General features: G+C 46.3%; 1 protein-coding gene across 5 annotated transcripts in view; it reads right to left on the bottom strand.

Annotated features, from left to right (window-relative positions):
* Positions 1–543: 543 nt before the first annotated feature.
* The window catches only part of LOC132836070 (KN motif and ankyrin repeat domain-containing protein 2-like), a 162,346-nt gene continuing 149,554 nt past the window's right edge, over positions 544–13,335 (bottom strand). For all 5 annotated transcript variants that reach the window (XM_060855322.1, XM_060855325.1, XM_060855321.1 and 2 more), the window contains 2 exons: positions 11,957–12,061; positions 544–3,241 (listed from right to left, as the gene is read on the bottom strand). In XM_060855322.1, the coding sequence (XP_060711305.1) occupies positions 3,182–3,241; positions 11,957–12,061 (165 nt within the window). In that variant the 3' untranslated portion in view covers positions 544–3,181. The remainder of the gene's footprint in view (positions 3,242–11,956; positions 12,062–13,335) is intronic.

Genomic DNA, 13,335 nt, shown 5'->3' with positions numbered 1-13,335 from the left:
GCTGGTCTTCCAGAGCAACGATTACATGCTGGGGGACACAGTAAAGCTTGGGGCAGCTGCCAAAGCACAATGAGGAAAGACCACCGTCTGAGGTGTTTCTGTTGAGATTAAATGGGGATCCTGATGCCACGAATATATGGAAATATAATCTTGTACAAGTAAGACTTGCTTTTGGTTTTTTGGTTGGTTAGACTCAAACTCCAATGTTTGTTTCTTCATTTGCTACTGTACAGAACTGCTTCAATGACGATGTATAAGAAGATATTTTCATGAATAAAGTATATTTTTGAAATAAAAAGAATTTGAATGGAGAGACTGAAATGGGTATTGTTCATGCAAGGCTACACAGGCATACATTCAATCCAAATGGACCCATGGTGCACATTGATTCAACCAGATCTCACCTGAACTCTTGGCTCTGTGATTGTTAGAGGGTCTCACAGCACCATACCACTCATTCTCTAGTTCCTCACCTTTGTAATCTTAGCAGGATTTTCCTGCATACTTAAGGAGGGAATGTTTATGAAATAAAACACAGGCCAATAGTAACCCCTTTTCAGTGTATTGCAATATGTGGATTACAAAACTCTTTGATAGATATTTCCATATAAAGGCTAATACAAAGGCTTCAAAGGAAAGGGCACCTGCAGATAGCACCAATCCCAGTGACATCCACAGGAAGGAAGTACAACCGATTATTAGTAATAGATAAAATGGACAGCAGCGGGAGATGAGACTGTAACCAGACCTGTAAATATCAGCTTAATAATATACACAAGAATAAATCCGATACATTTGGCTTATATATCCGGGGTGTGCTATGTGTGTGAGGGATGAAGGTATTTAACAGTACAACTTGCTTCATATTCAGCAGCCTGATTCCAAGCTGTTCATTTGCTTTGAAACAAATAGGATGTGGTTTTAACTGAAGTATTTGGAATTTAAACACAAGGGCAGATTTGGCTAATAGATTGTTTGCTCATTTCTAGATCTCACCCAACTGCTCCAAGATTCCTCCGTTCACTGTCAGGAGCCATTGGTCTCCATACGATGATGCTCGGCTGCTCCACGCTGGGTAAAGTCGTCATTGCCTCCAGTCTTTTCCATTTAGCCCTCCCTCCTCTCCCATCTCCTGGTGGCAGCAGCACCACATCCACTCTGCTCTCTAAACTGTTGATGCTTGCGGCCTGCCCACCTTTTCCTACCTCTCCCCAGTCGTCGTGCATTATTGCCCAGCTGGGGGAGTTGGTACATGATGGGTTCACTCCCTCATCCTGACTCTTGTCAGTTTGGGGCAGGCAGCACGATGTGAGCTGTGATTCCCACCCCACTCCGTCAGATTGCCCATTACAGAACTGTTACAGCACAGCAGGAGGCCATTTGGCCCATTGTGTCTACATCCCTTCTTCAAATGGGCACCATCTGCTACCAATCTCCTGCCTTTTCCCCATTCCCTTGCGTATGATTTTTATCCCAACAATTATCCAACTACATTGGAGTAACCCCACATGATGCTGAGTGCTAGGATCATTCTCCACAGTCTATCACTGGAGCCTGACTTTAAGTTGGGTGACTATGACTGCTCAATCAGAACAGGCTCAAAACCCTGGCCTTAGCTCTCAGCACCTCTGGGAGGGTGAATTATTTCCAACTGCACTCTGGTTGACCCAGTCCCCTCCTGACAGGGCTCAATCTGACAGTGTGAGCTGGAACGCAGCAGGGAAGCCCCTACCTAGTCTTACAGCCCAAACCTCTGCCCTGTCATTGTAAACTCTAGCTCCAGTCGGCCTGGAGAGAATGTTTGACCACAGCAGTGTCACAGAGAGCTGGGCTGCAGAGTGACTGATAGAGGCATCATCGACAGAGGCATTACCCTTAAGAGTGAGTGTGTGTGTGTGAAAGAGAGAGCGTGTGTCTGTGTGTGTATGCACGGACCTGTGTGTGTGTGTCTGTGTGTATGCACGAGCCTGTGTGTGTGTGTGTGTATATATACACACACACACACACACATATGTCTGTGTGTATAGGTATGTGTCCGCGTGTGTATATACATATCTGTTTGTGTATATAGGTATGTATCTGTATATGTCTGTGTGTAGGTATGTGTCTGTGTGTGTATGGATGTGTTTGTCTCTACGTATGTATATGCCTGTGTATGTATGTGCCTGTCTGTCTGTATGTATGCATGTGTGTGTGTATGGATTTGTCTGTGTACATATGGATGTGCCTGTGTGTTTGTGCCTGTGTGTCTAAGTATGTGCCTGTGTGGGTATGGATGTGTCTGTGTGTGTATATATGTGTCTGTGTGTATGGATGTGCCTGTGTGGGTATGGATATGCCTGTGTGTATATATGTGTCTGTGTGTGTATGGATGTGCCTGTGTGGGTATGGATGTGCCTGTGTGGGTATGTATGTGTCTGTGTGTGTATGGATGTGCCTGTGTGGGTATGGATGTGTCTGTGTGTGTATAGATGTGCCTGTGTGGGTATGGATGTGCCTGTGTGGGTATGGATGTGACTGTGTGTGTATGGATGTGTCTGTGTGTGTATAGATGTGCCTGTGTGGGTATGGATGTGTCTGTGTGTGTATAGATGTGCCTGTGTGGGTACAGATGTGCCTGTGTGGGTATGGATGTGCCTGTGTATGTATGTGCCTGTGTGGGTATGGATGTGCCTGTGTGGGTATGGATGTGCCTGTGAATATGAATGGAGGGGGGAAGCTCCTTGAGTTGGATACAATATTTGGTTGGGAATCTCGGTGAGGTGCCAACCAAGCAAAAGAGAAAGGGAGGGAGCCAGTGATGATCAGTATCAAACTGAAGCCACAATAGGCTGACTGTTCTTTACAACATCTGTACATTTTCTTGATATAAAAAGCTGACAGAGGCATTGTGATAGTTGTGCAGATCGAAGCAGCAAGTTTATCACCGCAGGAGGAGGCTGAGGACTTTGCTGTCCATTCCCTCAGACCTCGTCCCTCCATGTCCAGCCCTCTGAAGGTTCACTCCCATGGTGACAGGCTCCATCAGTGTCGAAGGTAATTGGGGCCCCGTGTATCAAGCAGAATGAGGTAGCCCCTGACTATGCCAGTATTGGGCTGAGATGCCCTCAGTTCAAGGCCCATGTTGTTGAACATCCACACAGGGCAGCACAAGGAGCCAAATGGAGAGTGGCATTCGGGCCTACTGCTGGGTTTTAGATGACGAGGGGTGATCCACGGTCTGTGAATGGGCAGGTAGAACCTACGACAAAGGAATAAACACAGACAGGTAGGTTAGCTACTATCTATATCTACATGGTGCGCAAAAAGACTGTTAGAGAGGAGAAAGACAGTTGCAAAACTTCACCACTCCAGTGATGCCAAACAGTTGGGGTGGTACTGTGGCTCAGTGGTTAGCACTGCTGCCTCACAGCGCCAGGGACCCAGGTTCAATTCCAGCCTTGGGCCACTGCCTGTGTAGAGTTTGCATATTCTCCCTGTGATTATGTGGGTTTCCTCTGGGTGCTTTGGTTTCCTCCCAGTCCAAAAATGAGCAGGTCAGGCAGGATTGGCCATGCTAAATTGTCTGTCGTGTCCAGGGAAATGCAGGCTAGCTGGATGGGCCATGGAAAATGCAGGATTTCACGGGGAGGGTAGGGGGTGGGATGCTCTTCAGAGGGTTGGTGTGGACTGAATGGGATGCTTCCACATTGTAGGGATTCTGTGACTTTAGAGTAAAGGGAATTTTATCTTTACTTGAGAAATAGAGACGTTACATCCTGTTATGTTATGAATATATGTGCAGTTATGTTCAATAAAACCTGTTGCTATTTGCTAACAAAATCATCTTCAACTACATGTGGAAATGGTGCTCAAACCCACAGAACGAGAGTCATAGAGTCAGAGAGATGTACAGCATGGAAACAGACCCTTCGGTCCAACCGTCCATGCTGACCAGATATTCTAACCCAATCTAGTCCCATCTGCCAGCACCCGGCCTACATCCCTCCAAACCCTTCCTATTCATATACCCATCCAAATGCCTCTTAAATGTTGCAATTGTACCAGCCTCCACACTTCTTCTGGCAGCTCATTCCATATACTTACCACCCTCTGCGTGAAAACATTGCCCCTTAGGTCTTTTATATCTTTCCCTTCTCCCCCTGAATCTATGCCCTCTAGTTCTGGACTCCCTGACCCCAAGGAAAAGACTCTGTCTATTTATTCTATCCATGCCCCTCATAATTTTGTTGTGGTTCTGTTCGCCGAGCTGGAAGTTTTTGCTGCAAACGTTTCGTTCCCTGGCTAGGGAACATCATCAGTGCTATTGGAGCCTCCTGTGAAGCGCTGCTTTGATGTTTCTTCCGGTATTTATAGTGGTTTGTTCTTGCCGCTTCCGGGTGTCAGTTTCAGCTGTAGTAGTTTGTATGTGGGGTCCAGGTCGATGTGTCTGTTGATGGATGTTCTTGCCGCTTCCGGGTGTCAGTTTCAGCTGTAGTAGTTTGTATGTGGGGTCCAGGTCGATGTGTCTGTTGATGGATGTTCTTGCCGCTTCCGGGTGTCAGTTTCAGCTGTAGTAGTTTGTATGTGGGGTCCAGGTCGATGTGTCTGTTGATGGATGTTCTTGCCGCTTCCGGGTGTCAGTTTCAGCTGTAGTAGTTTGTATGTGGGGTCCAGGTCGATGTGTCTGTTGATGGATGTTCTTGCCGCTTCCGGGTGTCAGTTTCAGCTGTAGTAGTTTGTATGTGAGGTCCAGGTCGATGTGTCTGTTGATGGATGTTCTTGCCGCTTCCGGGTGTCAGTTTCAGCTGTAGTGGTTTGTATATGGGGTCCAGGTCCATGTGTCTGTCAATGAAGTTTGTGGATGAATGCCATGACCTGGACCTGGACCCCATATACAAACCACTACAGCTGAAACTGACACCTGGAAGCGGCAAGAACAAACCACTATAAATACCGGAAGAAACATCAAAGCAGCGCTTCACAGGAGGCTCCAATAGCACTGATGATGTTCCCTAGCCAGGGAACGAAACAATTGCAGCAAAAACTTCCAGCTCGGCGAACAGAACCACAACAACGGACACCCGAGCTACAAATCTTCAACCAGACTTTAAACCTCATAATTTTGTAAACCTCTATAAGGTCACCCCTCAGACTCCAGGGAAAACAGCCCCAGCCTGTTCACCCTCTCCCTATAGCTCAAATCCTCCAACCCTAGCAACATCCTTGTAAATTTTTTCTGAACCCTTTCAAGTTTCACAACATCTTTCAATAGGAAGGAGACCAGAATTGCACGCAATATTCCAACAGTGGCCTAACCAATGTCCTGTACAGCCGCAACATGACTTCCCAACTCCTGTACTCAGTACTCTGACCAATAAAGGAAAGCATACCAAACACCTTCTTCACTATCCTATCTACCTGCGACTCCACTTTCAAGAAGCAATGAACCTGCACTCCAAGGTCTCGTTGTTCAGCAACACTCCCTAGGACCTTACCATTAAGTGTATAAGTCCTGCTCAAAATATAGTACCTTGCATTTATCTGAATGAAACTCCATCTGCCACTTCTCAGCCCGTTGGCCCATCTGGTCCTGATCCTGTTGTAATCTGAGGTAACTATCTTCGCTGTCCACTACACCTCCAATTTAGGTGTCATCTGCAAACTTACTAACTGTACCTCTTATGCTCGCATCCAAATCATTTATGTAAATGGCAAAAAGTAGTGGACCCAGCACCAATCCTTGTGGCACTCCACTGGTCTGAAAAACAACCCTCCACCACCACCCTCTGTCTTCCACCTTTGAGCCAGTTCTGTATCCAAATGGCTAGTTCTCCCTGTATTCCATGAGATCGAACCTTGCTAATTAGTCTCCCATGGGGAACCTTGTCGAATGCCTTTCTTTGTTACTTCTTCAAAAAACTCAATCAAGTTTGTGAAACATGATTTCCCACGCACAAAGCCATGTTGACTATCCCGAATCAGTCCTTGCCTTTCCAAATACTTGCACATCCTGTCCCTCAGGATTCCCTTCAACAGTTTGCCCACCACCGAGGTCAGGCTCACCAGTCTATAGTTCCCTGGCTTGTCTTTACCACCCTTCTTAAACAGTGGCACCATGTTTGCCAACCTCCAGTCTTCTGGCACCTCACCTGTGACTATTGATGATACAAATATCTCAGCAAGAGGCCCAGCAATCACTTCTCTAGCTTCCCACAGAGTTCTCGGGTACACCTGATCAGGTCCTGGGGATTTGGCCAGTGAGACCCTGGAGTGAAAGTAGTGAGAGTAAACCACAAAGACAAGCCCAGTGATCCAATCCCAGAGTGAGGGGAAATACCCCACAGCTGGCTGGGGACAGACTGCGAGGTGTAACAAGGAACTGGGAAGCCTGGCAGAGACTGAAGAAAGAGTGGGCATGTCGTTAGCTACAGGACATAACAATCAGCAACAGGAAGTAAAGGATGACAGGAATGACAGAGATGGAGAAGAAACAAGCTCTTACAAAAGTATGTGAAGGAATAGGCCCTAAATCCTGAAGGAACTCTCCTAGTGGGACTCAAGCTACCTTGTTTCACACTAACACACAAATTAGGAGCAGGACTGGGGCAACTGGACCCTAAGGCAGGCAAACGTGAGGACTGCAAATGCTGGAGATCAGAGTCAAGATTAGAGTGGTGCTGGAAAAGCACAGCAGGTCAGGCAGCATCCGAGGAGCAGGAAAATCGACATTTCGGGCAAAAGCCCTTCTTTCCTGATGAAGGGCTTTTGCCAGAAACGTCGATTTTCCTGCTCCTTGGATGCTGCCTGACCTGCTGTACTTTTCCAGCACGACTCTACTCTTGATATCTGGACCCTCAAACCTGCTCCACATTTAATCAGATCAAGACTGATCTGCTTATAATCTTGACTCCACATTCACTGATAACCTTTGTCTCTTTTACTTACCAAGAAGCTATCCACCTTTGCGTTAAAGATATTCCAAGAATCTGCTATTGAGGCCTTTAAAAGAAGAGGTCTGACCCTTTAGTTTTAAACAGCGACCCTCTAGTTCTAGATTCTCCAAAACCAAGAAGCATCCGCTCCATAGGCACCCCATTGAGACCCCTCAGGTTCTTATTTATTTCAAATAAATTGCCTCTTTTGTCTCAAAAGTACAAAGGATACAAGCCTAGCCTTTCCAACATTTCCTCATAAGGCAACCTATTTATTCCAGGTATTAGTCCAGCAAACCCTCTCTGAACCCTTCCATGCATTGACCTTCTTCCTTAACTCAGGACACCATACTGTATACAGTAATCCAGACGTGGACTCACTGATGCCCTGTGTAACTGAAGCATAACCTTTCTACTCAGAGAGTCATAGAGATGTACAGCACGGAAACAAACCCTTTGGTCCAACCCATCCATGCCAGATATCCCAACCCAATCTAGTTCCACCTGCCAGCACTTGGCCATATCCCTCCAAACCCTTCCTAATCATATACCCATCTAAATTCATTTTAAATGTTGCAATTGTACCAGCCTCCACCACTCTCTCTGGCAGCTCATTCCATACACATACCACTCTCTGCATGAAAAAGTTGCCCCTTAGGTCTCTTTTATATCTTTCCCTCTCACCCTAAACCTATGCCCTCTAGTTCTGGACTCCTCCAATCTATGGAAAAGATCTTGTCTATTTATCCTATCCATGTCCCTCATGATTTTATAAACCTCTATAAGGTCACCCCTCAGCCTCTGACGTTCCAGGGAAAACAGCCCCAGCCTGTTCAGCCTCTCCCCATAGCTCAAACCCTCCAACCCTGGCAACATCCTTGTAAATCAATTCTGACAATTCCCCTCACAATAAGCACCATAAACTACAGAGCCATGAGTACATAGAGAAAGAAAAGAATAAGACTGCGGCAACAGTTTGGAAAATTAAACACAGACTACTGCATTCATGGGAGTCCCAGCAATACGGAAACAAAGGGGCTGGATGAACTTCTCACATTAAGATTTTGATTTCACTGTAGGTTCAGACCGATGGGACAAATTCTGCTACATTGAGACAAAGAAGCTAGATTGGATGTTGGAGGAGAAGCATTGCCAATCCAACATCGAGGCTAGGAATCATCACATGGCCCTCCACTAACCTTTAGAGACCGTGGAGGACAAGACTCTGAGTAAGAAGCCAGATGCTTGCTAGTAAAGAGAAAAGATTAGGGAGACTTTGTAAGTAATGCCTAGTCATTATGACACATCATTAAATGTAGCTGCTTGCATGACTTCAGACATCCTCCATACCCTTCAGTCTTAGCATTGCAAGATGGTGAGAAGGTCCCTCTATTTCTCTCGTAGCAGGAGATCAATACAGCAGGAAATCAGAGAGCATCCCAGGCTGTGGTGTGCTGTTTCAGAATATAGCGACAGAGAAACAAACCAGCACAATTCTTTCATTTCATCAAATTTGGATCTTCCCATATTCTGGATACAGGGCGACACTGTTCCTGAGAAGCCAGCTGTCTCTTTCAATGAGAACCAGTGCTTTCTTAAAGAAAATAAAGACGGAGTGAAGCTGTCTGTTTATTGCACTGAACCTGACCAGGAGATCCAGCATTAGAAACTGCTGACCCCTGAGAAGATGCCAGATCACTGCAGGGAAGCAAGAACGTGACCTTGTGTTGGTTCAATACATTGTGAAAGGTCATGGAAAATGTTTACAAGGATGTTGCTAGGGTTGGAGGGTTTGAGCTATAGGGAGAGGCTGAATAGGTCGGGGCTGTTTTCCCTGGAGCGCTGGAGGCTGAGGGGTGACCTTATAGAGGTTTATAAAAACATGAGAGGGCATGGATAGAGTGAAGAGGCAAGGTCTTTTGACCAGGGTAGGGGAGTCCAAACCTAGAGGGCACAGGTGAGTAGGGAAAGATTTAAAAGGGATCTTAAGGGCAACTTTTTCACACAGAGGGTGGTCTGTGTATGGAATGAGCTACAAGAGCAAGTGGTGGAGGCTGGTACTATTACAATATTTAAAAGGCATCTGGACGGGTACATGAATAGGAAGGGTTTGGAGGGATATGGGCTGAATGCTGGCAAACGGGACTAGATTAGGTTAGGATATCTGGTCAGCAAGGCCCAAAATGTCTGTTTCCGTGCTGTACAGCTCTATGGCTCTAAATGTCCACAGCCTTTAATTGTCAATAATGCAGAGAAGAGGTCTCTGAGCTTCAAAACAAAGTTAAGATTATTCCCATCGAAGCTTCGGTCACGATGGACAGTGACCAATGCTGCGCAGGCAAAAGCTGATGGTTTGCAACAAGTGTTTGTAACTGTGCGAGAGAGCACTGATATGAGCTTGACATGCTTCGAGAAAAGTTTCAGTCTTCAGCAAAGGCGAAGCAGAACTAGTTCACATCAGTAATATAAAGTTATCATCGTGGGTATATAAGGCTCCAAATAAGACACACTCTCTCAGCATCCTTCGTGTAGAGATACATTCAAGAAAGTCTGTTGCTGTTCGCTCAAAAGAATTTAGACCTCACAGTACTAAAATCACTGGAGAGTGGACACAATTACAAGCAGGTAAAACATGATAATGAGGTTGCGAACTGTTTGACCCGTGATTGAGATTACTTATGGTCTCTAAATAAGAAATTCATCGTCAGAAAATGGATCTTTTCTACCAGTTTACAGAGTGTGAGCCACCTTCCTCAAAATTGCAATGTTCAAAACTGTCGTGTGGTCACCCAAATCTGGTCAGAACTGAGAGGCTGGAATGATATTCCATAACCACCTGCAGAATTGGAGGAGTCAAAAAAATCTGCAGATGCTGGAATTCGAAGTACACAGGCAGGAGGCTGGAAGAATACAACAAGCCAGGTTTGTATAACCCTACACCCGAAACATTGACTTCTCCACCTTCTGATGTTGCCTGGCTTGCTTCTTCCAGCCTGCTGCCTGCGTATGCAGTGTAGGAGGAAGGGTTCCTGAGGTTTAACTGTGATTGCTTTTCATCCTCAGGAGTGAGTGTCTCATTAGAGTCCAAGAGAGGGCGGTGTGTGGTAGGAATAAGCTTCACAATGGCTCTTAAAAACAGAAATAATTCAGATAATCACCAGAGGAGGGCACTGGCTACACAGGGTCTGTAGCATATTGAGCACTACATAGAACATACTGCGCAGAAACAGGCCGTTCAGCCCAAACAGTCTAGATATTTTCTCATTAACTTGTTCAGCGATATCATTGCATATGGCTGGAGAGGGTGGAAATTGAACCTAAACCTCTTGGTTCAGAGGCAGGGAGACTACCACCACACCACAAGAGCCCCCTGACCAACTGGACTATGTCTTTGTTCATGTTCTATAACAGTTTCCCTCACCCCACTCTGCCTTACCGTATCGCTGATATCCTCCTATTCCTTCCCCCCTACTTCATGTGTTTAACGAGCTGCCCCTTAAACATGCCACTGCTTCTATCTCCTGTTCTGGCAAATTTCCCATTTTCTGATTAATGTCGTTTCTCCTGAAATGCTTGTTGAATTTATGGATAATTATCTTACGTTTCTCGCCTCTAGTTTGGAATTTCCAAAGTGCCAACATCTACTTGATGAAACACCCTTCATAGTTCCAAAGATCTTCACTACATGTCCATTTCTAGAGAAGCCAGTCATGTGGCCATTCACTCTTTCCTAGCAGTTACAATCTCTCAGCTCTGATATCGTGTTTGTAGATCTTAATACACCTTCTCCGATGGTTCCATTTTCCTAACGGTAATAATGGGGATCAGAATCATCGCCAGTCTGCCAATGTGCGATACAGATTTAGCAGAAGCACTCTGTTTTGTCAGTACAACCGAGGGGAGGGAGTGTCAGAGAAATGAGAAAAACACAGCTTACCCCAAACAGAACAACAGCAACAAAGAGATACAAAGGAGGGAATAAGTTCAAGGTGTTAACAATATGGTGAACAATATATACTCCAAGCTGAGATAAACAGATTTTTTGTGAGTAAGGCAATCAAGGGTTATGGGGAAAATGGGCAGCCATAATTTCATTGAATAGTGGGGAAGATTCGATGGGCTGAATGGGCTATTTGTGCTGTAATGTGGGCGCGATAATGAACAAAAATTGGATTTCAAAACGTGGTGACGTAAAGTTGGCCTCTAGTCACCTCCCATTGAGACCCTGGTAGTTTTCACCTTGAGACCTTTGAATTGGAGAAAGTGAGGGCTGCAGGTGCTGGAGATCAGAGTCAAAAAGTGAGGCACTGGAAAACCACAGCAAGTCAGGCAGCATCCAGGAAGCAGGAGAATCAATGTTTCGGACATAAAGACCTTCATCAGGAATGTGTGTGTGTGTGTGAGATAGAGAGAGTATGCGTGTGCATGAGAGTGTGTGTGTGTGAGAGAGAGAGAGAGAGAGAGAGAGTGTATGTATGTGTGTGTGTGCATACCCGCAGGGGTGGTGGTCCAGGAGGCTAAGGGATAAATGGGGGGGGGGGGGTCTGGGGTGGGGTGTTAGGTACCTTGGAAGGCAATAGATGGATGGATGTGGGGTGATGGTGATAGGTAGAAGTGGAGGTTGGAGGTTGGATAGGTGGGAAGGAAGATGGACAAGTCATGAAGTGGGTGCCGAGTTGGAAGGTTGGATCTGGGATAAGGTGGGTGAAGGGGAAATGAAGAAACTGGTGAAATCCACATTGATCCCATGGCGGAAGATGAGGCGTTCTTCCTCCAAGCATCAGGTGGCCAGGATTTTGCAGAGGAGGTGGCCCAGGACTTGCATGTCTTTGGTGCAGTGGGAGTGGGAGTTGAAGTGGTTGAACACAGGGTGGTGGGGTTGTTTGATGTGTGTGTCCCGGAGATGATTTGCCCTTTGAGTCGGTCGGGCCTTGCTGCATCCTCAGAAAAAGACACTGGGAGGGGATCAGTGAATATAAATCGGAAGAGGCATAGGTTTCGTCAGTGCGCTGACAACGGATGGAGGGTCTGGGAATTCTTACCGGAGAACGGCTCGGATCCTTGCTTTGATTCAGGTGGTTGTAGAGAAGGGCAGAAATCTCCTTCTGTCCAGTTTCTGCTGCGATGGAGAGGGCAGTGCTGCCATCCTGTAGACAGGCAAACAAAACATCAAAGAGTACCCTGCACAGTAAGATCCCACAGTGGCTAGATTGGTGGAAGGCAGCTTGTTTGGGGTGGGCCGGCCACAGGAGTAAGCCAGTGGGAGTTCTCGAGGCTACGGGTGCTCAGCAGGAGGGGTACGAGTGTCCTGGTTTAGGTGGGAGATGTTGAAGGTGCCTGAAGATGACAGTGAACTCAAAAACTGCCAAAAATCAAAGTTCAGCCACAACTGCAGCCCCCTGGTAAGGTCCCTCAGGGAATGGCCTGTTGTTGTGAACCTCTGACCCTCACAGCTGCGGAAGCGAGTGAGAGGAGGGAGTGGGGAGTTAACGGGCGTATCAACGGCTCCCTGGCCTATCCCAGGAGGCACACCTCCACAGAGCTGGAAGGATACACAAAGCTGCGCTGAGGGTGAAAAGATCCATCAAATCAGAACATGGTCTGATTTAGGCTTTTAAGTGGGTCATGAGCTGCTTCTGGCTGTGGAAAGCTGCCAGATCCTGTCCCCGCCTGTCCCTTTCCTTCGGAAGAATAAACGTGATGGAGAAACATCCCAAAGTGGCTCTTCCCCTCTCCTTACCCCCATGCAACTGGGAAAATTCAGCCAACTGTCTCGACATAAAATGTACCCATTCCCCCTGTACTATACACTGTCTCTGTACCCATTCCCCCTGTACTATACACTGTCTCTGTACCCATTCCCCCTGTACTATACACACTGTCTCTGTACCCATTCCCCCTGTACTATACACACTGTCTCTGTACCCATTCCCCCTGTACTATATACACTGTCTCTGTACCCATTCCCCCTGTACTATATACAATGTCTCTGTACCCATTCCCCCTGTACTATACACACTGTCTCTGTACCCATTCCCCCTGTACTATACACACTGTCTCTGTACCCATTCCCCCTGTACTATATACACTGTCTCTGTACCCATTCCCCCTGTACTATACACACTGTCTCTGAACCCATTCCCCCTGTATTATATACACTGTCTCTGTACCCATTCCCCCTGTACTATATACACTGTCTCTATACCCATTCCCCCTGTATTATATACACTGTCTCTGTACCCATTCCCCCTGTACTATATACACTGTCTCTATACCCATTCCCCCTGTACTATATACACTGTCTCTATACCCATTCCCCCTGTATTATATACACTGTCTCTATACCCATTCTTACTGTATTATATACACTGTCTCTGTATTCATTCCCCCTTATTATATACACCGTCTCTATACCCATTCC

Source organism: Hemiscyllium ocellatum, chromosome 45 (assembly GCF_020745735.1).
Source record: "Hemiscyllium ocellatum isolate sHemOce1 chromosome 45, sHemOce1.pat.X.cur, whole genome shotgun sequence".
NCBI lineage: Eukaryota > Metazoa > Chordata > Chondrichthyes > Orectolobiformes > Hemiscylliidae > Hemiscyllium > Hemiscyllium ocellatum.
The sequence above is the reverse complement of the archived record's forward strand: the minus strand, read 5'-3'. Positions and strand labels throughout refer to the sequence as shown.